This window comes from Camellia sinensis, chromosome 9 (genome assembly GCF_055761805.1).
Source record: "Camellia sinensis isolate YWXY chromosome 9, ASM5576180v1, whole genome shotgun sequence".
NCBI lineage: Eukaryota > Viridiplantae > Streptophyta > Magnoliopsida > Ericales > Theaceae > Camellia > Camellia sinensis.
The window spans coordinates 186,716,038-186,743,279 of record NC_138969.1 but is presented as its reverse complement, the minus strand read 5'-3'; the positions used below and the strand labels follow the sequence as shown (position 1 = coordinate 186,743,279).

Below are 27,242 nucleotides of genomic sequence, written 5' to 3'. Positions count from 1 at the left end.
TGAAACCAAGGCCTAACCAACCTGTAACAACCCTGCTCAAAACATCCTAAAACTCAATCAAGTGGAATTAAAGGACGGCAACAAGATAGATACCACTACCAACTTCACGGAACCGAGTCCGGAATACAACAGAACAGTAAAGGGACAACCGGGATCGCTATAAGAAATTTTCACCAAAAGTCTCCAAAAGTCATATTCTAGTCCCCCCAACCTTTTGCTGACTAAATATTTTGGTTGCCAACTTTGTCATTGAATGATTTTCGAGAAAAGTATTTGGCAACAAAAAAATATTTAGTCGTTGAAATTCCACAATTGGTGACTAATTTTTTAGTTGACAAAAGCTTTTAATTATATTTAATATGACATTTTTAGCAACTAAAATTTTGTGTCGCAAAAGCTTCAATTGTTTAGTTACTAAAATTTTAGTCGCCTAATGTACAATATTTTTAGTTTTGGCTACTAAATATTTAATCACCAAAATTTTTTTTTTTTTTTTTTTTTTTTTGGCTACTAAATTATTAGTCGCCTAAAGCCTTATTATTTATGGCAACTAAATATTTTGTCACCAAAAGATTTGTTTTCATTTAATTATTTTTTTAGCTACTAACTAATTTTTTTTTTAAAAAAATGATATTTCATGATTTCAGTTATTTTGATGATACTTCATTAACACTTCTCGGATTCCCTAAAAAGGTCATATTGTGGATCTCTTAACAATTACAATGTCTACCATTATTGGGATTGTAACTTAACGAAACAATTCTGAAGATGTATGCTAATCATGTTCATGATGACTTCTAAAACAAAATTCACTGTGATTAGAACAATTACAGGAGGGTCATTTGTCATGTATTTAAAAACATTGTAATTTGCGAAATGTTGAAGCAATGATGTTGAACTTGTTCTACAAATATGGCCACAAAACTCACAAAAATGTTGTGAAAAACTTGTGGAGGCCGGGGCAGTTGACACGTTACTGAAGTTCATTCACTCAGTTAGTCAAAGTATACCCGACCAAGAGGTTAAACCTTGCTCGATATTCACATTTGACTGAAGTGCTAATTCTTAGTCGTGGATCTGTAGAAACGATTCTTTGGGAGTTGCTAAGGTTTGTCAGAGTGTAGAAGTTTTTTGTGTTTTTGATTTTCATTTGTGGTGTTTTGTACTTTTTTTTTCAGAAACAAAGAGGAGGGTTATTTCATTGCTCCTGAGCTTTTGAGGAAGATATGTTTGAATACGAAAGGTGTTGAAGCTGCACGCAACTCGCCAGCTCTCTTGAAGAGGTTACACAATCTTGTTGAGGATCTCACAAGGAAGACAGGCAATGAAAAGAGGTAAGATGTTGGCAACGGAAATTCTGAATATTGTTTTTGTTTGTTTTAGTTAAAAAATAGTGCTTTTTGTACAATGAAAAATGTCAGTAAGTGGAACACATTTTTCGTGCTCAGTGGAAAACAAACTTATTCGGTTGGAAAATATTTTTCACTTTTGAAACATAAAAACTGTTTTTCGGATTGAAGTGTTACTCATGCCACCACACACGACCCCCCACACCATTGCCCCACCACATATTAGTTTCAAAGTTGCAACTAAACATAAAAAAAAATGGTTTTAGTTTATGTAAAATAGTATTTTTTGCTGACACAAATAGAGCTTTGCTTTGATAAATTTTATGCATGTCTATCTTTGTTTCCTTATGATTGTGTAATTAAACTTATTTCTAAATATTTCTCTATTTGTTTCGGCAAAACATAAAGAGTCAATGAAAAATGTTTTTTATAGTCAACGGAAAACAAATTTATTTGGACTGAAAATACATTTCACTTTTGAAAACATTTCTCGACAAATGTCTTACCAACCCCTACCACCTCCACTACCACTGCCCCGCCACTCCACCACCACTGCCACCATGGACTAGCACAGTAGTGTAAGTTTCAAAAAATATTTTGTATAGAAAAATGTTTCCGTTGAAACAAATTGAAAGTTACTTTTGATCAAACTTCTAATGCATCTCTAACTTTGTTTGCTTATAATTGTGTAATTAAACTTATTTCTGCCACTTACATCCAGGAATGCTAGGGGTCAGCTTGCAAGAGAGCAGTTGGAGAGAAGATTAGAGAAGCTGTTGAGCTCCTAAATTTAGTTACAAATGGTTAAAACAAAGTCCTAACCCTATATTTGGTACAATGTATATTTTTAAAGTCATGAAATTTAAGTTTGAATTAAATTTTTTTTTTTTTTTAGGATCCCAATGTATGTTTGTTTCTGTGGGAATTTGTGATTTCATGATCCTTGTAACTATATTTGTTTCTAGCTAATAGTAATGAAGTTTATGCTTTTGCTCAAATTATTTCTCTTACTCTCATTTCATTTCAAGGGTCACTCCATTTGGCGGGTTATTTAGTATGATAAAAAATAAAAGACAATAGAATATCTATATATTTGGGTAAATTACGCTCACTTTTCCAGTTTGAGAAAAATAATTGATCTTACACTTTTGATATAATTATATTAATATTTTTTTAGTAAGATTAAATTGATTGAAATTAATGTAGATAATGAGCAAATATTATGTAAACTAAAACTCAAAAAAAAAATGTATAATTATATCAAAAATATAAGACTAATTATATTTTTTTCAAAGTTCAAGAAATGTGAATACAATTCCTTATACATTTTTATGATCAATGAAAAATAACTTTAATTGGATAAAAAAAACCCTTTCATAATTTTAAAAGTAAAAAATAATTTTCAAACTAAGGTAGCAACCAAACACAACCCCCAAAAAGGGATAAATTACAAACACACCCTCTAAATATTGCTTCAAATACAAATTACTCCCGGTGATTTTAAAAATTATATCTCGCCTTTCAAAATTTTAAATTTCATAACAAATAACTCTTTTTATTAATAAAACATTAAATCAATTAACAGATTTTAATGATGTCAAAAATTTATTTCAATTAATAATTCAAATAATTTCATAATTGTATAACAGAATAAGAGAACAGTTATAAATTTTATTTTTTCAATTTAATCTGTTAAATAAAATTCTAACAATAGGGTATTCATAATTTTCCAAACCACAAGAGACTTCCCGTATTTTAAGCAAACCTTATAGGGTGTATTTGTAATTTACCCAAAAAAGAAAATAGAACACAATTCAATACAAAGGATAGAATGGACAATGAGCACAAAGAATTTTAATGCCAAAAAAAATATAGAACTCAATACAAGTCCAAAAGGGAAAAAACAACAGGAGGTGAGTAACTTCTAACTATAAGAGGCATACAAAGAACAGGCAATTAGAAATAGACCTCAGCTAATAGAATAAGATTGACAATACAAAGCTAGGACACAAATCAACAAAAGATCCTCACAATCCGAGGGCAAGATTCAGGATCCCCTCGCAAGCATGGCTAAGTCCAAAAGCGAAAAACCACATGAGGTGAGCTGTAAGCTTGACTACTTCAACTTGGTCACCGAAAAATCTTCCAAAAGGCTTTGAACAAGGGCAAAACATCACTGCAAGAAAGAATTAAGTATGATCCTAAGAGGCTGCAAACAACTGGGGTGAAAAGAATAAAATGGAATTTGAGCAGACAAGATCACGAGGGAGTAAGGGGAGCACTAGTGTGAATTTCAAAAAATCCAGATTTGAATCTGTTGATTATTTAGTAACTATTCAACCAAATTATAACGAAAATAGTTCTATCTTTATAAGAGCAAATCAAGACTACATGCATGGAAGAGGAGATAGTAAAATTTTCTTCCTCGCATAGACAGTGTGAGACTAATAGTCAACAACATAGGCAATGCCATTGATGGAAACCCTCACCTTCAACCATAGCCTCCGAGAAAAGGTCAATCTTATAAATGAGAAGAAATTAGCATTGAAAAGAAATGCTGCTTCCCCTCAACAAGACCCCATTAATTGCTTCCTTAGTATCTGCAATGAAGACAATTCAGCTATATTGTCCACTTCTCTCTCCCCCAGCCTCTGCAATCATGACAAAGATTTAAGAACAGAAAATGCATAGGAAACTATAAAAATTAAGCATACAAAAATTTTGTCATTTGAGATTGCAAAGAGCAAGGCTTTACGGGAGCTTCTCATGTGGAATGCACTCGTCAAATGCACACATGGAGAGTAGCAATGGAGACTAAGGATGACCCTCCTGTGTTCTGCACCTTTAGGAGGGCTCTCAACTCAAAGATACAGAATAGGAAAGACACCTAATACCAAAACGATGGCAAGTATGTGCAAATATAGTTTAATGTTTCCTTCAAAGAAGCTTTATCAGCGAAATTAATGCATGTAGTATTAAGAAAATAGCTAGTACTGACGTAGAATTCTGATACTCAGGTGGTATGGGCAGCAAGCATGACTCACATGGACGAGAACATCTTCCAGAATGTGTCCTGGGTATGAGTTTGACATTATCGAAACCCTAGCTATGATTCATTACTTTGTGACACAGTTCACATGGAAGCTATCCTGCATTGAAGATTCGTTCCTGCAGAGATCTAATGCTAGTTTCCAATCAGTGAGTACCAATCCATACTGCGCAAAATAAATATAATGATGCAATTCAAGTTCAAGCAGCCTTTCATTGGTTTAAATGAAAAATAAAATGTGTCCATGCTGTTGAATAAGCTTGTAAGTATCAGTCAAGTGGGAATGGGTAAGCAATTCATCCACATTGCTCATCCGGCTCACCATAACTTCTTGGTGGACTAAAAAGACAGCAGTTTCTCCACAATTAGATGAATTTGATAATCTGCTCCACATTAAAAATTGATACACATTATTGATTTGTTCTGCCAATCACAATCATTAAAAGAAGAAACAAAGTTTACTAGACAACAATCAGCAGCCCAAGCTTGTACCAGACTAGCAGAATATGTAAGCCCTTTTCTCAATATCTTCTGGCATTGCAAAAATAATACCTGAAGCTCGTTCAAATCCCTGTTCCCACATGAACTTTTACAGCAGTACCATAATATAATTAACTCTGGCAATCACAGTTTCATATTGCCAAAATCAAATAAATCTCATTCTAGGTCAGGAATGTAGACGACTGCCCACATACCTGACTGAATAGGATGGTGAAAAACCTCGAAAGTGTAAAAACTGCAAACACTGTTGGAACATATCATAGAGAGCAAATAAAATCTAACTGAACAATGATAAAGAACATGTCACATTCCCATAGCAACAGTATTAAATTAAGAAATCAAAAGTGCAAAAGTAATTACCACATTTTGGTACTTTAGAAGGTTATTTTCTGCAACTCATGGTACTATTATGAATCTGTGATGTTAGAATTTACCAATTTGCTCCTCCACCTACCATCTCCACTAGCACCCACTTCACCTACCACCTCCACTACACTACACCTACTACCACCTTCTCTTCTATATATAGGAGTTGTAATACATAACACAATAACACAACAATCTTGTAATACATCAACACAACAATATATAAGTTTAAGTTTTTTACATGGTATCAGAGCAAGGGTAAACACTTACTATTTTTCGCTTCACCGGCGGGCGGCAACCTCGCCTTGGTCGCCCGCCGGACCTCAATCTATTCCGCCGGACCTCTACACATCCAAACTTTTTTCCTTAGCAAATTCCCAAGCTGCTTTCTCAGCTAGTGTTTTAGAAAGTGGATACCATAATCCATTCTGCTTGCAATATTCAACATCAGTCCAGCAATCCTCGTTCTTGGCCTTGTCGGCCGGCCAGTTAGGGCTCGGGGTGATAGCCGATATAGACGAGGTCACTGTCGTGAGTCACGGCCTGAACAATCGCACGAGCGCGCCTCGCCGGATCACCGCTCTTGAAAACCCCAGACCCATTCTTCTTCAGATCTCTCCTCTTCGTTCTCTTCAGCTTCTACCTGTTTAAATGTACGAGGACGAGCAGACGTACCAGCAATCATCTCTTCGGGTGTGGAGAACTGGCGTCGACCAGTTGGCTTGCCCTTGAACTTTCCTCTCCCCATCCTCTCTGTGTATGCTTATCGACGCTATCTATCACCGATCAGCAAGAGAGAGAGAGAGAGAGAGAGAGTGTTAGGGCTCAAAGAGAGTGTTGGAACCGACACTGCTGCTAAAGCAATTGCCCCACATGGGCATGTCCCTCACGCCACCCTTTTTCTCTCTCCTCCAACCACACATTTTATTTTTTATTATTATATTAAATACTCAATACACTCCTGTTACTCATTCCATTTTCTTTTCTTTTTTTATTTTAATTCATCTTTTGCAAAGTCACCGAAAGTTTGCACATCCATCATTATTTTTTTATTTTACCCACCTTTGTTTATTTTATATCTATATATATATATATATATATCTCTTTTTTATTATACTATATTACCTCAAACTCCCACCATGTCCCCTTTTGCACCTCACCCACGTTGCTCCACTTTTTTTCTTTTATTTTATTTTAGTTATTTATTTATTTTTTTTTTCATTAAAACAAACCAAAAAATAAATCAATAAATAAATAAAAAAAAAAAAAAAAAAAAAAAGAAGAAGGAGGAAGAAGACGAACTGCACACCAACCTTTTATTCATATCGGGGCTCCCCCGATCACCATTTTACACCAAAAAAAAAAAAAAAAAAAAACAAAAAAAAAAAAAAAAAACAAAACACCCACACCCACACCCACAGTGGGATTTTTCTTCTCTACTCTGCCGGTCTCTTCTTCTTGCCTCCGTCCTGGGCGGTCCTTGACGGTGTTGCCTCCGTGTTTCCCACTCCACTGGGCATGATCACTCCCCCATACTCCTCCACTGCAGCATATGGAGGACCTCCAAATCGGAACATCACGGTGGCTTTCCGCTTCAGCTCCTTGTTTTCTGCCCTTAGCACGCTTATCTCTGCTCGCGCATCCTTATACATGCGTTGGAGCAGAGCCAGCTGGGAATTTAAATGCTGCACCTCATTTGTCCTACTCTGCAGCCGGTTCGACAAATTTGTGACCGCCGTCATGGTTTCCACGCATGACTTCAGAGTATACTGATTAGCCTCAATATCAGTTTGCATCGCCATTTTTTGCTCCACCGACCGCATCGGAAAGTTCAATGGAGCAAAACCAGAGGTGCTTGGTTGCGGTTCACTGGCCACCGCACCAGTTATTTCTCTTGTGGGCTCGTTCAGTTCTGGAAAGAGCGTGAGCAGGTTCTGGGTAACTGGACGGGAAGAAGAGGCCATGTTTTTGGGTTGCTAAGTGTTTCAGAGCAGGGTTTACAGAGTGTTTCAGACTGCCAAAATTCAGAGGTTTCCAACTGGTTTGCACAGCCTCTGCCTCAACCTTGGTTATATAGCCGAGGCAGCCACGCGCATCGCGCGCCTCTTGCCACCAGCCGACAAACGGGCACGCAAGCCAAGGCGCCCACGTGCCTCGCCATCATGTCTGGCTCGTCTTTTGATGAATTGGGCACGCCTTTTGATGGCACGCCTTTTGAAAAATTGGGCACACCTTTTGAGGGTGCGACTTTTTAAAGGGTCCGACAAGACTCTGTAAACTGTCCCGACATTGATTCCGGTTAGCTCCTTTATGGGTCCGACAAGACTCTGTAAACTGTCCCGACATAGATTCCGGTTAGTTTCTACAAGGGTCCGACAAGACTCTGTAAACTGTCCCGACATTGATTCCGGTTAGTTTCTACAACGGTCCGACATGACCCCATAAACTGTCTTCTACAACGGTCCGACATGACCCCATAAACTGTCTTCTACAAACGGTCCGACATGACCCCATAAACTGTCTTCTACAACGGTCCGACATGACCCCATAAACTGTCTTCTACATCGGTCTGACACCACCATACAGTGTCCTCTACAACGTTATGACACCCCATACAGTGTCTTCACCAACGGTCTGACACGACCATACAGTGTCTCCTATCCTTTTTTATTTTTATGTATTTTCTTGTTTTGTTACTCTCTCCAAACTCAAGTTGGTTAGTTTCTATCCTCCTTGAGTTTGCGGGGGGCTGTTAGAATTTACCAATTTGCTCCTCCACCTACCATCTCCACTAGCACCCACTTCACCTACCACCTCCACTACACTACACCTACTACCACCTTCTCTTCTATATATAGGAGTTGTAATACATAACACAATAACACAACAATCTTGTAATACATCAACACAACAATATATAAGTTTAAGTTTTTTACATGTGATATCTACAAACTTCTGCTCTTTCTTCTTTTGTAACTAGAGAAAGAGGATTATCCCACCCCAAAAAAAATTAACCTGTTTCCATTGGGATCTCCTTTGTAGGCTTGCCTCAGATTTCTGAGAATACTCAAACCAACCTAGTGAAAAGTGCCTATACCAAAGAATACAAAATATGGGTCAATTTCAAAGGTCAAACTCTTTGGTGGCCTAATGGTTCTAATCATTCACGCTGCGAATCGATTCATGCTTAGTAATGGTATGGGACTACTCTTGACAATGAGCATGCACAACCCATTATAAGTGTATCAACTATTAAGTGATTGAAATCAACCAGAGTTAGAATTGGACTTTTAAGCATTATTGATGTCTCGTGTGAAGGCTTCTTATATTTTTATTTGCTACTCTCTCTAAGACTTTCCTTATTAAGAATTTCCGGTGGGATGCATTAGTTACCTGGGATGATTCTGGTGAAGGCGGTGACAGGACCACGTCACCGAATCCTTTTCCTTGGAGGTAGGTCCTTTGAGTTTGAAGAAATGGTTGCAGATCACAGAGGCCACCGCCAATTGTCTATTGTGGAGCGGGGGCAAGGGTTGTGGCAGGAGGTGGTGCTGTCGGGGTTTGAAGTACAATGGACCGCCAGGAAACTGAGGACGGAGTCCCGCATGTCCGATCGTCATTCTTTTTCAGGCCGACTAGAAGGGAAGGGACGAAGTGTGGCAACCTAGCTTCGCGACGAGGACAATGGTGGTTTTTCGGTGCAGATCGTGGTGACGTCAAAAGGCAAAAGGACTCAGATTTACCTTCCTATGTCGGAGTTTGGAGATAGATGGGAGGGGGTAGCACTGGTTATTGAAGGTTTTGCTATTGGGCCGGAAGGGGGGTCGAAGGGAGGTGAGGACAAGGGGGTGATGATCGAGAAAAGGGTTGTTCCAAAGCCTGGGGGAACAATCGGCCCAATTGGCGGAGCTGAGGTGGTGAATGGTGTGGCGGAGGAAGGGTGGTTCCAATATCTGGACAGGGCAGTAGTGGGTAAAGTGGGTTTAAGAGGGGACAAGGTGGTGGGTTTTTTAGCCATGACAGAATGGGTCGGTCGTTGGTGGAAGGAGTTCGAGAAAGTGAAAATCCGACCAATAAGGGGCCAAGACTTTTTGTTTGTTCTGCCGACACGACAAGACGACGAGACCTTGCTGCAACGGCGGTGGGTTATTGCTGGCCATGACCTGAATCTAGTGTGGTGGTCTCCGACAGTGCTGTGTCAGGCGACGGAAGTGTCAGAAGCGCGGCAAATCCTCCGGCGATAAGCCCCTTTCAGACTCTACATCATCCAACAAAGATAATAAGAACACCACTGCCTCTCTCCGACCTTCTAAATGGCCAAACACCTCCCTATTCCAGCTTTTCAAATCCTCTTTAAGTAATTTCAGCTTCTGTGCCAACATATAACTAGGCGAGCTTGTAACTGCATAAGTAAACCAACATTCCCACACCATCTCCAAGAAACCATCTGCTTGCAACCATATATTCTCAAAATGAAAAGGAGTAAGGTTACTGCGAAGCCCCCACTATCAAGTAAAAGAGGTCAGTGATCAGACACCGGGCGGGCCAACCGAAACTGAGCCACCTTCGACAAATGCTTCTCCCAGTCACTTCGAGATCAGAAATCGATCAATCCGAGACAGACTCTGCCCATTCGATCAGGTGACTCTCCCTCCTTGAAGCGGTAAGTCAATCAGATGCAATTCATTGATGAAAGAACAGAAACTCCACATAGAGCCCGACTCCAGAGAACTCCCCACCCTCTCGCTTGGCCACCTCATCATGTTGAAGTCACCTCCCATATACCAAGGTTCAGACCAATGGAACGCCACAGCCTCCAACTCTAACAGGAACTCTCCTCAATCAACACGTCGTACTGGACCATACACCCCCGTGAACACCCATCGAAATTGGTCCTCCACACACCGCAATAGATAAGACACTGAAAAATTGCCAAACTCCTCTTCCTTCCCAACAACCCTCGAGTCCCAACAAGTCCCAACAAAGCAGTACACCAACCGCCGTGCCCATTGCCAACAAATGTAGTCATTCCACAAACCTACACCCCCCCCTCCCCAAAATTTCCCGCACCACCTCTACCCTTAACACCTCCATCTTTGTCTCCTATAAGCACACCACATCAACTCTTGCCCTACGCAATACTGCCTTCCCCGCTAAGTATCCGCCACTGTAACCACTTCTATACTAGGAGATCCCTTTCGCCACGACGCCTCCACTACTGAGAATAATCGTAAAGCTTCCTCCTTGTGGCCTTCGAATTACAACCCCAGTAGTCGACTAACCTCAACTATGCGTTCTAGCACCCAATCTGAGACCTCCTCAGCTGCAGCTATCCCATTCCTACCCAAGACATTGCTACTCTCAACCTGCATTGGTGTTGGGCCCATCAATCCCTCCTGGTCACCCCTATCCACGGCCAACGGTTGCATAACCAGAGCCAAATTGTCACAGCCCTCCTCCATTTCTGCTTCAGCCCTGGCGCACCATGACAGAACAGCTCCTTGTTATTCCCACAGCTCGTCATCCAGTTGACGAAATACCCCTGCCTCGACGCCCGATATTGTCGCCATCTGCCCTTCCACAACAACACTACGAGAGCCTTGAAAGAGTCTGCTGCCTTATCGGAAGACCCAAGCCCATGTCTTGCGGACGACCCATCCTCCTCCCTCAACGACAAACCCTGCTCCATTCTCACCGACGTCTCACCCAACGTCCCTGCCTTCGACACGTGCTCCCTCACACTGTTGCACAAGGACTCAAAAATCCGTTGCACTGGGAGATCCGTCTCCGGACCCGCATGTTGAGGAATGGACCTAGACATTGAGAGCTCCAGCCCATCCCCAGAACAGTTAAGCCCAAACTAACACCTTCCCCTACGGGCCTATTATTTTTCCCACTATGACCCATTTGCTTATTTCCTCGACCCACTGGGCCTAACCCCATACGGTGCCTGTCGTGGCCCTTCCACTCCTGAGCTTGCTGTTTCTTAAAAAGCAAATGTTGACCTTGATTTCCCCCAAATCGCTGAAAATCTGGTCTAGCCCCAAATCTCTGAAAATTTGGTATATACCCAAATCTACACCCATTATGACCATCCTTCTCATACGCAGTCCACCCGTTGTCCCTCTCGGCGGCGTATCAGCCTCCACCGTCGGCGCACCAAAACCCTATCTGACACGTAATCGGACCACCCCAAGGTCCCCCAACAGTTCGTCGGTGTCCACAAAACCACCACATCGATCGCCAATAGCTCGGTACATCAAATCGCAGCGAAGATGTATGGGTAAGCCCACCACCCTCACACTCTTGATCAGAGTCAGTCGGCCCTCGACCGAAAGAAATTGCCTCTTCCAGCCTGCTAAACGACGTTGAATCTGTTCCACAACCCCTTCCCATACCCTTTGAGCTTTAAACGATGCTCCCAACGGCAAATCCAAATAAGTCACTGGTAAAATCGACACCTTACAGCCTAACACCGCCGCTAACACGGGCAATCCCTCCACATTACCCACCGGAATCAGCTCGGATTTCCTTAAATTCACCCAAAGGCCAGAAACTACCTCGAAACACAGCAAAACACATCGCAAGTAACCCACCTGTTTCGGCACTGCCCCACAAAAGATTAGTACATCATCTGCGTACAGCAAATGGGAAACACATAGAGATGCTCCTGTGAGAGAATCTACTACAAAGCCCTCCAACAAACCTTCATGAAACGCTCTATCCAGTAATCTGCTCAATGCCTCCATCACTAAAATAAACAATAATGGTGACAAAGGGTCTCCCTGACGAAGACTTTGAAATGTCGGAAAGAAACCTGTTCGTGCCATTAACCAAAATTGACAACCGCACAGTAGAAATACAGAACTGAATCCCTCTACACCAAGTCTTCCCAAAACCTATACGATCCAAAACATACAATAGAAACTCCCACCACATTGCGGTGGATCAGGAGGCTATCGTGGCATCTTACTTGAGGGGAGGGAAGGGAAGGGGGTGGTTTGGGATATTTAGTTACGGCGTCAGGTTCATGATTGGGAGGTTGACCAGCTGTTGGAGTTATGGAGTTTCTTATATGGGTTGGGTGTGACTGGGGTGGGACAGGATGTTTTGGGGTGGAATGTTGGGGCTAAGGGGTGTTTTTCAGTCTCGTCATTCTATTGGAGCATGGTGGGGAAGGTGAGACAGGATTTTCCTTGGAGGAGTGTTTGGGTGCCACGGGTTTCATCTAAGGTGGTTTTCTTTATGTGGACAGCGGCTTTGGGTCGGAATCTTACGCTTGATAACTTGATGCGATGTGGTCATATTCTCGTTAATCGATGTTGTATGTGTTGTGAAGATGCAGAGTCTGTGGATCACTTGTTCTTGCATTATTCCGTGGCGTTCTGTCTGTGGGGTTTTGTTTACTCTCTTTTTGGGATTGGTTGGGTTCAGCTGTGATGGGTGGTGGATATGTTGTGGAGCTGGCGTGGGGCTCGGTTTGGTCGTGGTCGACGGGTGTGTGGTATTTGGTTTATTTTTGTTTGATGTGGTTACTGTGGTTGGAACAGAATAGACGTACATTTCAGGAGATTCACTGCATCGTTAGTTGGCTTAAGGGTCGCTTACTAGTTGTTTTGTATAGTTGGTTAGAATTGAAAATTGATCTGGATATATTTGGTTTTTTAGAGTTTTTGGATGAGGTTATTGGTTAGAGAGTGATTCCCTTTGTTGGGGTTTTGTAATTCTTTGCATCATCTAGATACTTTTTTAATAAAGGTCGCTTGCTTATTTATCCAAAAAAAAAAAAAAAAAGAGAAATCAACCAAAGTTAGATATGAAGATCACAGACAAGGTAGGGGAGCCATTGCACAGTTCTTGAAGCCATAAGCATTTAAGGCACAATAAATTGATGGGATGATCAAACAACACCTAGAGATGTATAGGAAGGATTGTTAGATTGTCAAGTTATGATCTAAAATAATTATAAACCCAATCTTTGAAATGAAAATCACTTTCCTTAACAAGGAAAAATGACATCAACAAGAAACAAGTACTGATACATGTGCTAAATAAAGGTAGTGGATAATTTTCTGCTCAGTTCAACAAAAAATTTCTTAGATTAACAGAAACCTCAACATACCTGGAAAAGATTTATCTGAAGCATGTGGTAGCAGCCAACAGTAAATGGGAAGAGAGGCAACTCAATAAAGAACGAGTTTATGTGTCAGGAATTGATTTCAGTCAAACAAATGGAGAGCGTTAAATTATATTATATGAAGGTGCATATTACTAGATTACCTGATATGACATACAGACACAATAAAGAGCGGAGTAAATGTAAATATCAGAGAAGCCTCAAGACCTTCTCCTGTGTTTTTAAGGAAAGTTTTTGAGGATTCCTTTCAACTCCATAAGTTGAATGATGTTTTCTATTTTTAAATGCCGACTTGTTACTTCCATAGAGTAACCACTAATATAGAATTAATGACAAAAGAAGATACTAAGCATTTTGCTCAATAATAATGATAAATCATCAAAGAGGGCAACTTGTCCTCTTCTTGTTTTCTTTTTATTTATTAATAAATTTACTTTTGTTGCTGATCAAAACAAGAAAGAAAAAAGAAAAGAAAAGATTCTTTGTTTGTTTCTTAAGGAAAATCCCCAAAGATTTTGATTGACACCCAAAGGGTGGCAAATATGGGTAGTTTTTTCATTCTTCTTCAGGTCCTTCTCGAACTTGAAGTCATTAATTATTTTTTTTTGATCGGCAAATGTCGGTGGTTAGTTGTTAGATTAGCACCTTGGGAGAGTTGAAACTTACATCCATGCACTTTGCAAGAAAATCTTGCCCTCCCATTCCACTCCTAGGAGTGGAACCCAAGACCTCCCCCATAGGAGAGACTTGGTGGACAAAGGGCTTGCCAACTAGGCTAAAGTCCCTTGGTTTGAAGTCATTAATTTAAGCTAATTAATCTTCTTTCATAATAGGATAATTTGGACTCAAACCTGACTCATTTGGATGATCAATTTTTTGTCAATCCATCAAAATTCAGGCCATTGAAAACAGTCATTCATCCTTTCTTACATCTAAGTGTCAGTACGAAACCAGAAAATTTTACCTAACAAGAAAATGGATGAGTTTCAAATGGTATTGGAAGAAATCCAGTGCAAGATTTTTAAACCATATTTGCCATTTTTCTGAAATTAAAATATACCTCCTTTGGCATTCAGACTGAACTTCCAGAAACACATAACAAGCATATTCGTTCTCATATCTCCCTACCAGTAATACCCTCGCTCTGAGCTGTCACTTCCTGAAAAAACTCCCCTTCCTCGTCTTGATGCATCGCCAATATTTCACAAATCATTCCAACCAGCACGAGGTCAGACCATCAAAGCAAGAGAATAAGAATTGAAGGTAGGAGCAGTGCAAGTGAGACTGAAATTGGTATAAGAGAGATCTCTTAATGCAGATCTTCGCTTTCTAGGAATCGGCCTTCTTGTTATTGACCATTGCTTGTATTTGCCAATCATGGGGTCATGCATGTTATGCCTTTCTTCGAAATAACACATCCTACAACACAAAAGAAGTGATTAAGGTCCAAAACTTAATAGAACACTGCACAAGATAGGGTTTAGCTATTTAGAAAAAACACTCCCCAATCTATCATCTCACTTGACCTGTCAGATATGGTGAATTCTGTAAAATTCCCTTACCTTGGGGAATGTTTTTACTACATAAATAGACCCTATCAAATGTAAATGGAAGTCTTAAAAACTTTATTATGCTTCATTTGTCAAACAATTAAAAGGTGATTGTAGAAAGAAATCAATTCGTACAAGAATAAATAAAGAATTTTGGATAGGTACTAAGGTATCTCTAAATATATATATAATCAAGATGGATGGGCTTAAAACCATTAAATAAGAATCTATTCCAAACGCATAACGAGTCTACTTTTTTTTTTTTTTTTCTCCTTGAACTCTTTCCTCCCTGTTTACCTATTACCCAACTCATCCAAATAGGAGTGGAGCGAGAAGGGTTACCTCGAAATTCAAGTTCAATATGCCCTAGCACAGAGGCAACCACAAAACACAATAATAGGCAACAAAAGTAACCAAGCTAGTATACTTGCACTCCCAAAAAAATAATCGTGTCATCTGCATACAATAAATGAAATTGTCAGATATCTCCCTCTCTTCTCCTCTCCTATCCTATCCACAGTAAGACCGTCCATAAACCCTCCTTGGCTATCCTTGACCTAAATATATGTCAGGAACAGAAGCCGCCCTTCTTATACTCCTACAAATGTCAAGAGAAAACAGTAAGAGAGCATTTCGTCTTAATGGGCAATCAAACCATTGAGATACCAAATTGGATCCACTTCCTCCATCTCTCCCAAAAGCCTGACATTTTTAATATATGTTCTTTCTTTTGTGCAATTGACAAAATTATATCTTCCATATGAAAAGCATATGTACATGGGAATACATATTTATCTTTTGAAGACTTCTCCTTGCCACATCTTGCATCATGGTGGTATTATATCCATTCTAGCATGCTCCATGTCCGTGTCTATGCACTAAGTTCCTTCATGACCATTATATTGGTTGCCTTGGTTTTGTTGGAGATAAGATTATATTGTCAAAAATATCAAAAGATATGGAAGCTATTAGAATATACAGAGATCCCATGATTTATACTTATTGTGATTTTTTGTATCTTTGATTTATTTCAATTCCTTAACTGAAATGATTTGATTGTATCTCCTACTCTATATATATGGTGTATCATGTAAACAAGAGTATCAAATTGAGTGAATGAAAGATGTAGCCCTTTAGGGCTTTGTGTGTGTGTGGATATAGGCCAATATTGGCTGAATCATGTTAAACTTTTGTGTTGTTACTTTTTCTTTTCTCTCCATTATCTCTCTATATTCAACCATATTGTCTTACTACAAATTCAACTAGGTATCAGAGCCTACTGAACCCTAGGCATGTTTCTCTATGGAGAACTCTCTCACTTCATATTTTTTGTTATCAAGGTTTTTTGCCCTCTTTCTTGAGTTGATCACTAGTTTATTGATGCGGTAAGCAAAATTCATGATTTTTACTTATTTTGGGGCTGCCGGTGGGTTCAGTAGCATTATTTTGTGATAGTCTGAGTTTTCCGACTACTTTTCTACCCTTTTAAGGTCCCTGCACCAATTTAGTAAGTACATATTTGGTTCTTTTTTATTTTTTGGCTACTAGTGTGTTCGGTAGCATTCTTTGTGGGATGCCTTTTTTCGGCCTTCCTGTTTGTGGTGATTTGCTATTGTTTCGACTTTCTTACTTTCTCTCTCTCAATTGGTTTCTCTTACTGCCATCATGATTGATTCATTTCTCTGTTGCAAGATGTTGATTCCTTGCTATGTTCGTTGAGGTTGTCATTGAGGGAGTTATTACAATTGTTATTGTTTTTTGGCAACTTCATTGTAGTTATTTATAATGATCATACTATTTTCGAGTTCAAGTTGGATACTTCACTTCAACCGTTCCGTGTTCCAACTTGAGGGGGAATGTTGGAGATAAGATCATATTGTTAAAGATATGGAAGATATTAGAATATATGGAGATCCCATGATTCATGCTTATTATGATTTTTTGTATCTTTGATTTATTTCAATTCCTTAACTGAAGGGATTTGATTGTATCTCTCACTCTATATATATGGTGTATCATGTAAACAAGAGTATCAAGTTAAGTGAATGAAAGATGTAACCCTTAGGGATTTGTGTGTGTGGATGTAGACCAATATTGGCTAAACAACGTTAAACTTTTGTGTTCTTTCTTTTCTCTTTTCTGTCTCCATTATCTAACTATATTCAACCTCATTGCCTTGTTACAAAATTCAACTAGTTTTTGTAAATTTTTGTAAATTCTTCACTTGCCTAGAAAGGTTCCTAAAGTGCTTTGCATATATATAGTGATCCATGTATCAAACAAGATTGGAATTTTAAAATAGAATTTATAAGGAACAATTAACAAAATACTACAATTGTCTTGTTCATTCCCCTGGCTAGGTTCTTCCTAACATATTTCTCCTTAAGGATGTAGTTATTGTTCAATCAACAATCACCCTCATTTACTATATTCCACTAGGATTACGGGAAAAATAAAAGGAAAGGAAGAAAAAGAAAAGAAAAGAAAATTCTCTCACTAATCTAATACACTTTATCTTTATGGCATGAACTTTTTATTTTCCAAAAATACCAAGTGGTATTTCCAAAAAGAATTAGTTGATGTCAAAAGCTCAGCTTTTTAGACTATCATGCGGATAGCATAATATGATTTATACGAGAGCTCCTACATCATTAGCATTTACAAATAACGATACATACAATCAATGCATCGCCAAATACATCTATGATTCTTTAATGCAATAAAAATTGTCAAACCTATGATAAAACAACTAATACTCAAACAACATTCTTATACTTATTATGTACATATAACTATGCGCAGGTTAGACCCCATTTTATGGGGGGGTTTTGGAGGGGAAGATTGGGTATAGCCTTTGGCATAATTTGCACAAAGCGATTGCTGTCATATTCAAATATACAACCTCAAGGTTAGTAGGCTGAGTTTTAACCACTGAACCAATGGACCCATTTTATGTAGATATATATATATATTGGTGCAAACTCTTTAACATCAGATGGAAAATTGTAGTTTTGTGACTCAAAACCCAATTTTACACCTTCTAATCGCCCATTATCTAGGCTAAGCACCTTAAAGAGTATGCCTAGAAAAGGAGAAAAAAGAAATCTGTCCACATGGGCTGACAAATTGACCAATAAGCACCACCATTAATATTGTGTGATTGCTAACATGTTTACATGGGTTTCGTAGAACTCTAATGGCCCTAGCTCCTTTTGATATGAATAATTAGACTTTTTAAATAGGGCTATGTAAGGTCATAACTTTCCAGATTATAGGGGTAAGTTAGTAATTTTTCTTTCCCAAGTGTCCAAGTTAGCAAGGTGTTCGGTTACAGCCTTTGTCAAGTCCTTTTCATGTGTGGAAATAGTTAAGCCTTTATTAGTTTAGAAATCCTTTCTTGAGTAGGATTTTTTCACGACGAAAGTTTCCATTTCGCGGGTTGATTTTGCTTCGATGTAAGTCTGTCTTTTGTATAGCCAAACCAAAGGCGCTAGTCCGTTGGTCAAGAGCCCATACACCTCATTAGGAGGTTAGGTGTTCGGTTGTCTTTCCCCCTTGTATTTGTTTGGGGGTTTATCTTGTATGATTGTTGAGTTTGTGGTGTGCTTATAATAATATATTGTTGATGTTAGAATTTCACTATCACCTACTTCACCCACTTAAACCTACTCCACTAAACCTAACCCACTACACCACTACCACCTCCACTTCACCTACTCTTCACCTACTACACACTCACCCTCTTCTATATATAGGAATCATGAATCATTGTAATAGATATCAAAACATCAATCAATAATACAACCATTTCTCTTTATACATTAAATTTCTACATGGTATCAGAGCTATAGGTTAAGCTCTTGGTGCTCTTCGCCTTCTGGCGGGCGGCAACTTTGCCTTAACCGCCCGCCAGACCTCAACCAATTGAAACCTCCAACACATACCTTCTCTCCAATCACCGCCAATAACCACTGCAGCAACTCAAACCACTGCTAGCTCGAATTGACGCCAACTCTTCTCGCAACCAGTGTTTCATTTCGGCCTACTGCAGATACAGATTGCATCTTCGTCAACCAAGCGCCCCTGAGTTCGGTATCATTTTTATTATATCCATTGGAATAATGTTAACAGTTGCGAAGGAAACTGAATTTGAATTTTGGGGATTCATTTTTGTTATGCCTGCTGCTGTTATGTCTGGATTTCGTTGGACCATGACTCAGATTCTTCTTCAGAAAGAAGTATATGGTCTGAAAAATCCACTTACCCTGATGAGCTATGTAACTCCAGTGATGGCAGTGGCAACTGCTATGCTCTCTCTGATAATGGATCCTTGGGATGAATTCAGAACAAGCAATTACTTCAATAGTTCATGGCATATCACTCGGAGTTGCCTTCTCATGTTTCTTGGTGGAACTCTCGCCTTTTTTATGGTATTGACAAAATACATTCTTGTTTCAGTAACTAGTGCAGTAACTGTGACAATAGCAGGAGTTGTCAAGGAGGCTGTCACCATCTTGGTTGCTGTCTTTTACTTCCATGATCAGTTTACTTGGTTGAAAGGGGCTGGCCTTATTACAATCCTGTTTGGCGTGAGCTTATTCAATTGGTACAAATACCAAAAGCTACAAAAGGGTGAAATAGGTGAAGAGAATGTGGCAAGGTCATCGACAACCAATCCAGCTGCAAAATATGTTATTCTTGAGGAGATGGATGATCAAGATGATGGCCACCAATCTCTCTCTCTCTCTCTGCACCTGGGCTCTCTCTTCTCGGTGGTGCATGAAAACAAACAAGGCAGCATGTTTGGTTTTTTCAGAGAGAAACACAGGGCTTTCACAAGAACATGCTTTTTTCTCTCTCCCACTTTTCTTTTTCCACCACCCACACCACACCATCCCTTTCTTTTCTTTTCTTTATTCTCCACTCACAAAACATTATCATCACCTTTTGCACCTCACCCGTTGCTCCACTTTCTTTCTTTTCTTTTATTTTCTTTATTTATTTATTTATTTTATTATTAAAAAAAAAAAAAAAAAAAAAAAAAAAAAAAAAAAACACGGAGGAAGAAGACGAACTGCAAACTCATTTTATTCATATCGGGCCTCACCCCGATCACCATTTTACAAAAAAAAAAAAAAAAAAAAAAAAAAAAAAAAAATACAAACAAAACAACCACACCCACAGTGGGATTTTTCTTTTCCTTCTCTATTCTACTGCAGGTCTCTTCTTCTTACTTTTATCTTGGGCGTCCCGTGCCAGTCCGGTCTCCGTGTTTCCTTGTCCACCGAGCACGTTCATGCCCTCATACTCCTCCACTGCAGCATATGGAGGACCTCCAAATCGGAACATAACGGTGGCCTTCCGCTTCAGCTCCTTGTTTTCTGCCCTCAGCACACTTATCTCTGCTCGCGCATCCTTATACATGCGTTGGAGCAGAGCCAGCTGGGAGTTTAACTGTTGCACTTCATTTGTCCTACTCTGCAGCCGGTTCGACAAGTTTGTGACCGCCGTCATGCTTTCCACACATGCCTTCAGAGTATACTGATTAGCCTCAATATCAGTTTGCACCGCCATTTTTTGCTCCACCGACCGCATCGGAAAGTTCAATGGAGCAAAACCAGAGGTGTTTGGTTGAGGTTCACTAGCCACCGCACCAGTTATTTCTCTTGTGGGCTCGTTCAGTTCTGGAAAGAGCGTGAGCAGGTTCTGGGTAGCTGGACGGGAAGAAGAGGCCATGTTTTTGGGTTGCTAAGTGTTTCAGCGAAATAGCAATTTCAGACTGGTAATGTTCGGAAGGGTTGGTGACAGAATGGCAACAAAGTGTTCCACAGTTTCTCTCTCCGCAGAGGCAGAGTTTTTCAGCGAAGGGTTGGTTTCAGAGGTTTCAGAATGGTATGCCTCAGCCTCAGCCTTCGTCTTGGTTAAATAGCCGAGGCAGCCACGCGTATTGCGCGCCTCTTGACGCCCGACAAACTGGCACGCCTTTTTCATGGCACATCTTTTGATAAAGTGGGCACGCCTTTTGATGGCACGCCTTTTGAAAAATTGGGCGCACCTTTTGAGGGTGCGATTTTTTAAGGGGTCCGACAAGACTCTGTAAACTGTCCCGACATTGATTCCGGTTAGCTCCTTTATGGGTCCGACAAGACTCTGTAAACTGTCCCGACATAGATTCCGGTTAGTTTCTACAAGGGTCCGACAAGACTCTGTAAACTGTCCCGACATTGATTCCGGTTAGTTTCTACAAGGGTCCAGCAAGACTCCGTAAACTGTCACAACATTGTCTTCTACAACGGTCCGACATGACCCCATAAACTGTCTTCTACAACGGTCCGACATGACCCCATAAACTGTCTTCTACAAACGGTCCGACATGACCCCATAAACCGTCTTCTACAACGGTCCGACATGACCCCATAAACTGTCTTCTACATCGGTCTGACACCACCATACCGTGTCCTCTACAACGTTATGACACCCCATACAGTGTCTTCACCAACGGTCTGACACGACCCTACAGTGTCTCCTATCCTTTTTTATTTTTATGTATTTTCTTGTTTTGTTACTCTCTCCAAACTCAAGTTGGTTAGTTTCTCTCCTCCTTGAGTTTGCGGGGGGCTGTTAGAATTTCACTATCACCTACTTCACCCACTTAAACCTACTCCACTAAACCTAACCCACTACACCACTACCACCTCACCTACTCCACTAAACCTAACCCACTACACCACTACCACCTCCACTTCACCTACTCTTCACCTACTACACACTCACCCTCTTCTATATATAGGAATCATGAATCATTGTAATAGATATCAAAACATCAATCAATAATACAACCATTTCTCTTTATACATTAAATTTCTACAGTTGAACTTTTTTCCATAATTGACTATCCAATATGATGCAAGTCTTGTGATATTTCTAACGAATCTTCTAAATAAAGGACGGAAGAGAGAGCTCAGTCAGCTTAGCTCATATTCATATTCATATCGGAAAGGGTGGAACTTGATCCATTCTTGCTTGCTTATCCTCAATTGACCCCCCCCCAAAAAAAGGTCTTTTGTATAGCATGGAATTGTTGAAAGGCTTGATATACACCATTGGGCCCATTTCCTAACAACTTAAGCTTTTTAGACAATTTGTGACTTGACATTTACTAGTAAACTAAATAAAATACATTAACAAATTTATGTTTTCTATAAGGGGTGAGTGAGACACTATTAACTTCTTTTCAGTAGGAAACTCATAATGCCAGTATAATTCTAAGGTTTATCACTTCTTAATCTTCCTTTTCTTCCTTATTTTGATTTATGAAACCATTACCAAACAAGGACTTAATAACCATGCTAACCCTCCTAAAACCTTGAATTCATACCAAAGGCCTCAAACTTTGATTCTAGGATTAAATCCCATTTTTCCCCTGTTGTCTAGAAATTAGCAAGCTCTTTCCTTCAATTTGACGTCAAAACAACCTCAAGCAGTCAACCAATTCAAGCCTAAATCCATCCTTGAAGCAAAACATTTACTTCTCAATTATAAACATTTAAAAAACCATACCTAATGTAGCACCCATAGGGAGAAGGTGAAGAGAGATAAGAGAATGAAGAGGGATGAAAGAAAGAGATGGAAAGAGAGAAAGGGAAGAAAGAGATGGAGAGAGAAAAAAGGGAAGAAACCGGAAACAAATCCCAAATCAATACCCAAAAATCATAGTTTGATAGAACTATTAAATATAAGCCTATTTATAGCATCCTAGAAAACCCTAATAATAGCTGCCAAATAAATAAAAAAAACTTCAATAAAATAACACTAAGATAAATCCCCAATCTTCAATTTAACTTCAACAAACTCCCTTCCGTTCCCCCATCATATAATATGAAGATAATAACATATTATACATTTTCTATGTTAAAATGTTGGAAAAGAGTGGGACAAAAAGTCCTAACCTCAATTTTTAAAAACCCCAAGTACTAACCAAAAAACTGGAAATTGTTAGGGTTTAGATTCTAAATTGTAAAAGTCTAAAGGAAGGATAAGTAGAATTAGTGTCACAATGAAAGCATCACATGTATAACGCAAAAGATCATTGCTAAATTTGGAAGGGGGGAGGACAAAAAGGGAGATTAAGAACTAGGGTGGTGTCAGCCCACCTCAACTGCACCCATTGAAGGTGGTTTTTCTCATCGGGCTCGAGCAGCCCTTATGATTGTCAGTTCGGACTTCTTTTTTCATCTTGGGACCCTCTGTGTGTACTGTGTGACACAATTTAAGGGGAGAGGACCTTAAGTCAACCAGGTAGTCCCTCAAATTTTAAATATATACTTTCTAATTTTAATATTCAGCAACCATTTTATTCTTTTAAGCCGGCAAAGTATCCTAGATGTGTTTCACACATGTCCAAGCAATAGATAAGTGTACCATGTGTGCACAAGCATCTGTGGCTTAAATTTTAATTGAAAAAAAAAAAAAAAAAAAAAAAAAAAAGAAGAAGAAGAAGAAAAGAATGGACAGATGTATTTTGACATGGGCCAACACATATCCAACACATGCCAGTGTTTGGAAAACCAACATATCACCCAACAAAGCATGTCCATGGATCATAATTTAACATTGAGACTGTATGAGCATGGGTAGTTTAAGTAAATGGCCTAGATGGTTAATGCCTGTCCATCATAAGTCAAAACATCTACGATTCTACATTCAATAACTTAGTTTCCTTTTGTGATACAACCCAAGATATAAGTGTCAACACAGCTAATCCAAGTGTAACAAACTGAAACATGGTCGAGGGAGCCACAAAAAGAAACAATTTTGATGGACTTCTTTAAACCATGGAAGAAGTATGTTGATTCAATCCACTCTCTAACGTGCTATACCAGCAGCAATGCCTCCTTAGTTACAAAATGAAAATCCACTCAATAATCACAAACACTAAGGCGAGTGAGTCATAAGTAAAGACATCAAACATGAAACCAAGCCACAAAAGTAATTACCAATACACTTCACCACTTCCCCCCAATGAAATGTTCAAAAAGGGATTACTGAAATCAAATAAAGCACCTGAGTTTAATATGTATATGGAAAACCAAAACCAAAAAAGTGTAGATTCTTTGCTGTTGGAAAAATTGATTAACAAAGAGAAGCCAAAATGACAAGGATTCCCTAGCAAACAATTAAAGGTGAAACATACTTAAATTCACATAAAACAAACAAAACCTTGTCTTACAAGCACCAAAAAAAAAAAAAAAATGAGTTTGCAAAATAGGAGTCCTAAAACCATTATAACTCTTAGACATTGAATCAACTATATGGCCACCATGTTAAATCCTTCTTAAGATTGGGCGGTCTTGACCCCCAAAGAAAATTCAGCAGACCCTTCAGGTCATATAGCCCTTCTTCGCTAACAAGGGACCATTTAATAACGCCATCAACTTCAACCTTGTTTATCTTGCAAGTCACAAACAAATTTAATTCATAACAATTTAAGGTAATGCAATCCCAGATCTCTACTTTCTGAAGTTTCTTGCATTTTAACAGGATATACTTCAAACCAATTTTTTCAATATGACATTCTTCCAATCTCAAAAGTTTCAGTCCCTTGAGATTCTTGGCAATTTCAGGACACAATTGCTGACCTATGAACAAGCCAAACAAGCATAGTACTTCTAGCTTCTTGCAGTTTATGCCTATCACCTCAATGATAGAACCAATGTTATGATTGTCACTGTCACTGTCACTGAACGAAATTGTCATCTCCTCTATCCTACTCCAGCACTGCATTGCCCTTGAAAATCCTGTACGTTCGATATATAACCCACAAGCTACGGAGAGTACTCTAAGCTTGGGTGACCTACAACATGTATAAGTGTAAAAAGCTAATTTTGTTTTCTCATGGACAGTCCAAGTCCTTCACAAAATCACCCAGTTCAAATCAGAAACATTTAGAAAAATAAATTCACAAAGAGATTATTTCTCAATCAAATTGAGGGTCCCCTTTTAGCTAAGGACTAATAATAGAAAGAAAATACTCATCTATATAATCTACAGATCAGTTGTTTGACAGTCACCAACTAAAATTAAGTTGCATAACAGCTTACTAGTACACTCTTCAACCATAGTTTGACACAAGTTTCACTTTAGTCTCTAAATTTCAATTTGAACAATGTGATCCTTCACTTTAAGTCTAATTTTAATTTGGTCATTCCGTCAAAATTTTTGTTATTGACAAAATTAACAAGTATCCCAAAATCGTTAATATTAACTTCCAATTTAGACAGAAGAACCAAAAATTGAAACTTTAGATAATTAACAAGTATCTCAAAATTGTTGATTTTAACTTTCAATTTAGATAGAATGACCAAATTAAAACTACCACTTAAAAAGTGTGGGATGAAATTGTTCAAATTAAAACTATACCCAGACTAATTTGAACATGTTTTAGCCACAATCTTAACAAAATTGAAATTATACCTTTTTGCAGCATAGACAAGGTGATCATCAGTGACTGTAACAAACTCCGATGGAAACATGATTTTGGTAATTGGGGTAACCCTAACCCTAACACCACCATCTTCATAATCATCATCATCATCATTGTCACATGCATAGACATCCATGACACCACGAAGCAATTTCGTGAAATTTATACGAATATTCCAGAAGGACATGCTATGGAGGGCGCGGATATTGAGGGTGTTCTGCTCTCCTTTTTCGGCGAAGAATCGATCGTAGCACGCACGTCCCCATGATCGGCACACCCAAGCAACGGTTGTCAACAAAAACGCTGGTTCCAATCTGTTGAAGATGTCAAGCATGAGTTTTTTGTCGAGGCTTTCCCATTTTCCAAAACCCTTCTCTTCGATTTTTGCTGCTTTGCCTCCATTGATTCTTCTCTTGCTCTGGTTAGTCTTCCTCATCTTCTCTCTAACTCTCTCTCTCTCTCTCTCTCTATCTATCTATCTCTCTCTCTCTGGTGTGTAAAAATGGAGGTGGGTTGGTTGTGTTGGTGCTGAGCTGGTGGTGCATTGGTGTGTTGTGCATGGTTGCCACTTGGGTGTACGTTACGAAATCAAAATGAGGAATCTTATTTAATGGGTTGCAATTTTTTTTTTTAATTTAAGATTTAGGTAATATATGAAATGAGGAATCTTATTTAATGGGTTGCAATTTTTATTAAGGCCAAGGTTGGTAATTTAAAAATAATTCATTTTTTTATTTTTTTTTATCACATCATATCTTTACATCTCTGTACATCTTTTCGTAAAAAGATAAAAAGTACATTTATTTATGTTATCCCAAACAACCCCTTATATGAAATGAGGAATCTTATTTAAACAACTTACATTTAAGTCTGAATAAAAATTTATTATTCAAGGTATATTATTTTAATATTTTTTAATTTTTTAATTAAAATATAAGGGATAAAAAATATATTTTTGAGATGATTTTTTGATTTTTTATGAAAAAATATGTAAAATATAAAGAAAAACAAATTTTTGACTTTTTGATATAAGTTGTTATTTTTTTGATTTTTTTAATAACTTTTTTACTTTTAAACTAAAATATTTAGTTGTCAAACGATGCCTCAATAGGTCATATTAATCATGTTTTTATCAAATACTATTTAAAAACGTCACTAATTATTAATTTTCAGTAATAATTTAAAAATTGTCATTAATTATAAGTTTTAATGGTAGTTTAAAAAAAAATCTTCACAAAAAAGTCATTAATTATAAATTTTAGAGACAATTTACAAAAATTATAACAAAAAAGTCACTAATTATCAATTTTTAACAATATATGTAAAAAATCATCATGAAAAATTATTTTTAGCGACGATTTTATTAAGACTTATTTTCAATAGAATTTGATAAGAATTAATTCTAACTATTAAAACGTATTAGTAATCTAACCTCTTATTTTAACGAGCTGCAAATTTTCTTTTCTAGATTTAGGTAATATATGTTGGTTTTGGCTAGGAGGTAAATACGAAAGGGTGAACATATATATATATATATATATTAATAAATTTTAAGAAAAAGTATGAATTATAATATTAATTTCTATTAGTACAATAAGATGAAAAAATATATAAATAGCATGTTTTTTATATTCACAGTTAGTTCAAAAAATAGTAACAATAAAACAATCTATTTATTAAAGTGAGGTATTTTGAGGGGTTTTTGGGAAGTAGGTTATAATGCACTTTCCAGATTATAACTCACTTCTCTCTCTCACAAAAAATTCATTATAATCAACTTTTAATCAATTTTTAATCAAAAAGTTGA

The 27,242-nt window shown here is 38.3% G+C and overlaps 1 protein-coding gene and 1 pseudogene across 8 annotated transcripts; one reads left to right on the top strand and one right to left on the bottom strand.

Moving 5' to 3' along the window:
* Positions 1 to 3,188: 3,188 nt before the first annotated feature.
* Positions 3,189 to 26,054, bottom strand: LOC114295510 (uncharacterized). Of its 7 annotated transcripts, none has more exons than XR_014340723.1 (4): positions 25,426 to 26,052; positions 14,463 to 14,821; positions 3,839 to 4,000; positions 3,189 to 3,558 (listed from the first exon to the last, which is right to left on the bottom strand). XR_014340723.1 is itself a non-coding variant. In XM_028239749.2 (2 exons), the coding sequence occupies exons 1-2, from the start codon at positions 25,869 to 25,871 to the stop codon at positions 14,632 to 14,634; spliced, it is 636 nt and encodes a 211-aa protein (XP_028095550.2). In that variant the 5' UTR covers positions 25,872 to 26,054; the 3' UTR covers positions 12,659 to 14,631. The 7 variants fall into 7 exon arrangements, 1 of the variants encoding a protein (XP_028095550.2); XR_014340722.1 differs by having other exon boundaries at positions 3,189 to 3,525; XR_014340724.1 differs by lacking the exons at positions 14,463 to 14,821; positions 25,426 to 26,052 and adding exons at positions 4,105 to 4,236; positions 4,348 to 4,781 and having other exon boundaries at positions 3,189 to 3,525.
* LOC145799000 (putative sugar phosphate/phosphate translocator At1g06470 pseudogene) lies at positions 17,747 to 21,786 on the top strand (annotated as a pseudogene). The gene is made up of 2 exons (XR_014340913.1): positions 17,747 to 17,797; positions 18,930 to 21,786. The product of XR_014340913.1 is annotated as a putative sugar phosphate/phosphate translocator At1g06470 pseudogene (transcript).
* Positions 26,055 to 27,242: the final 1,188 nt, after the last annotated feature.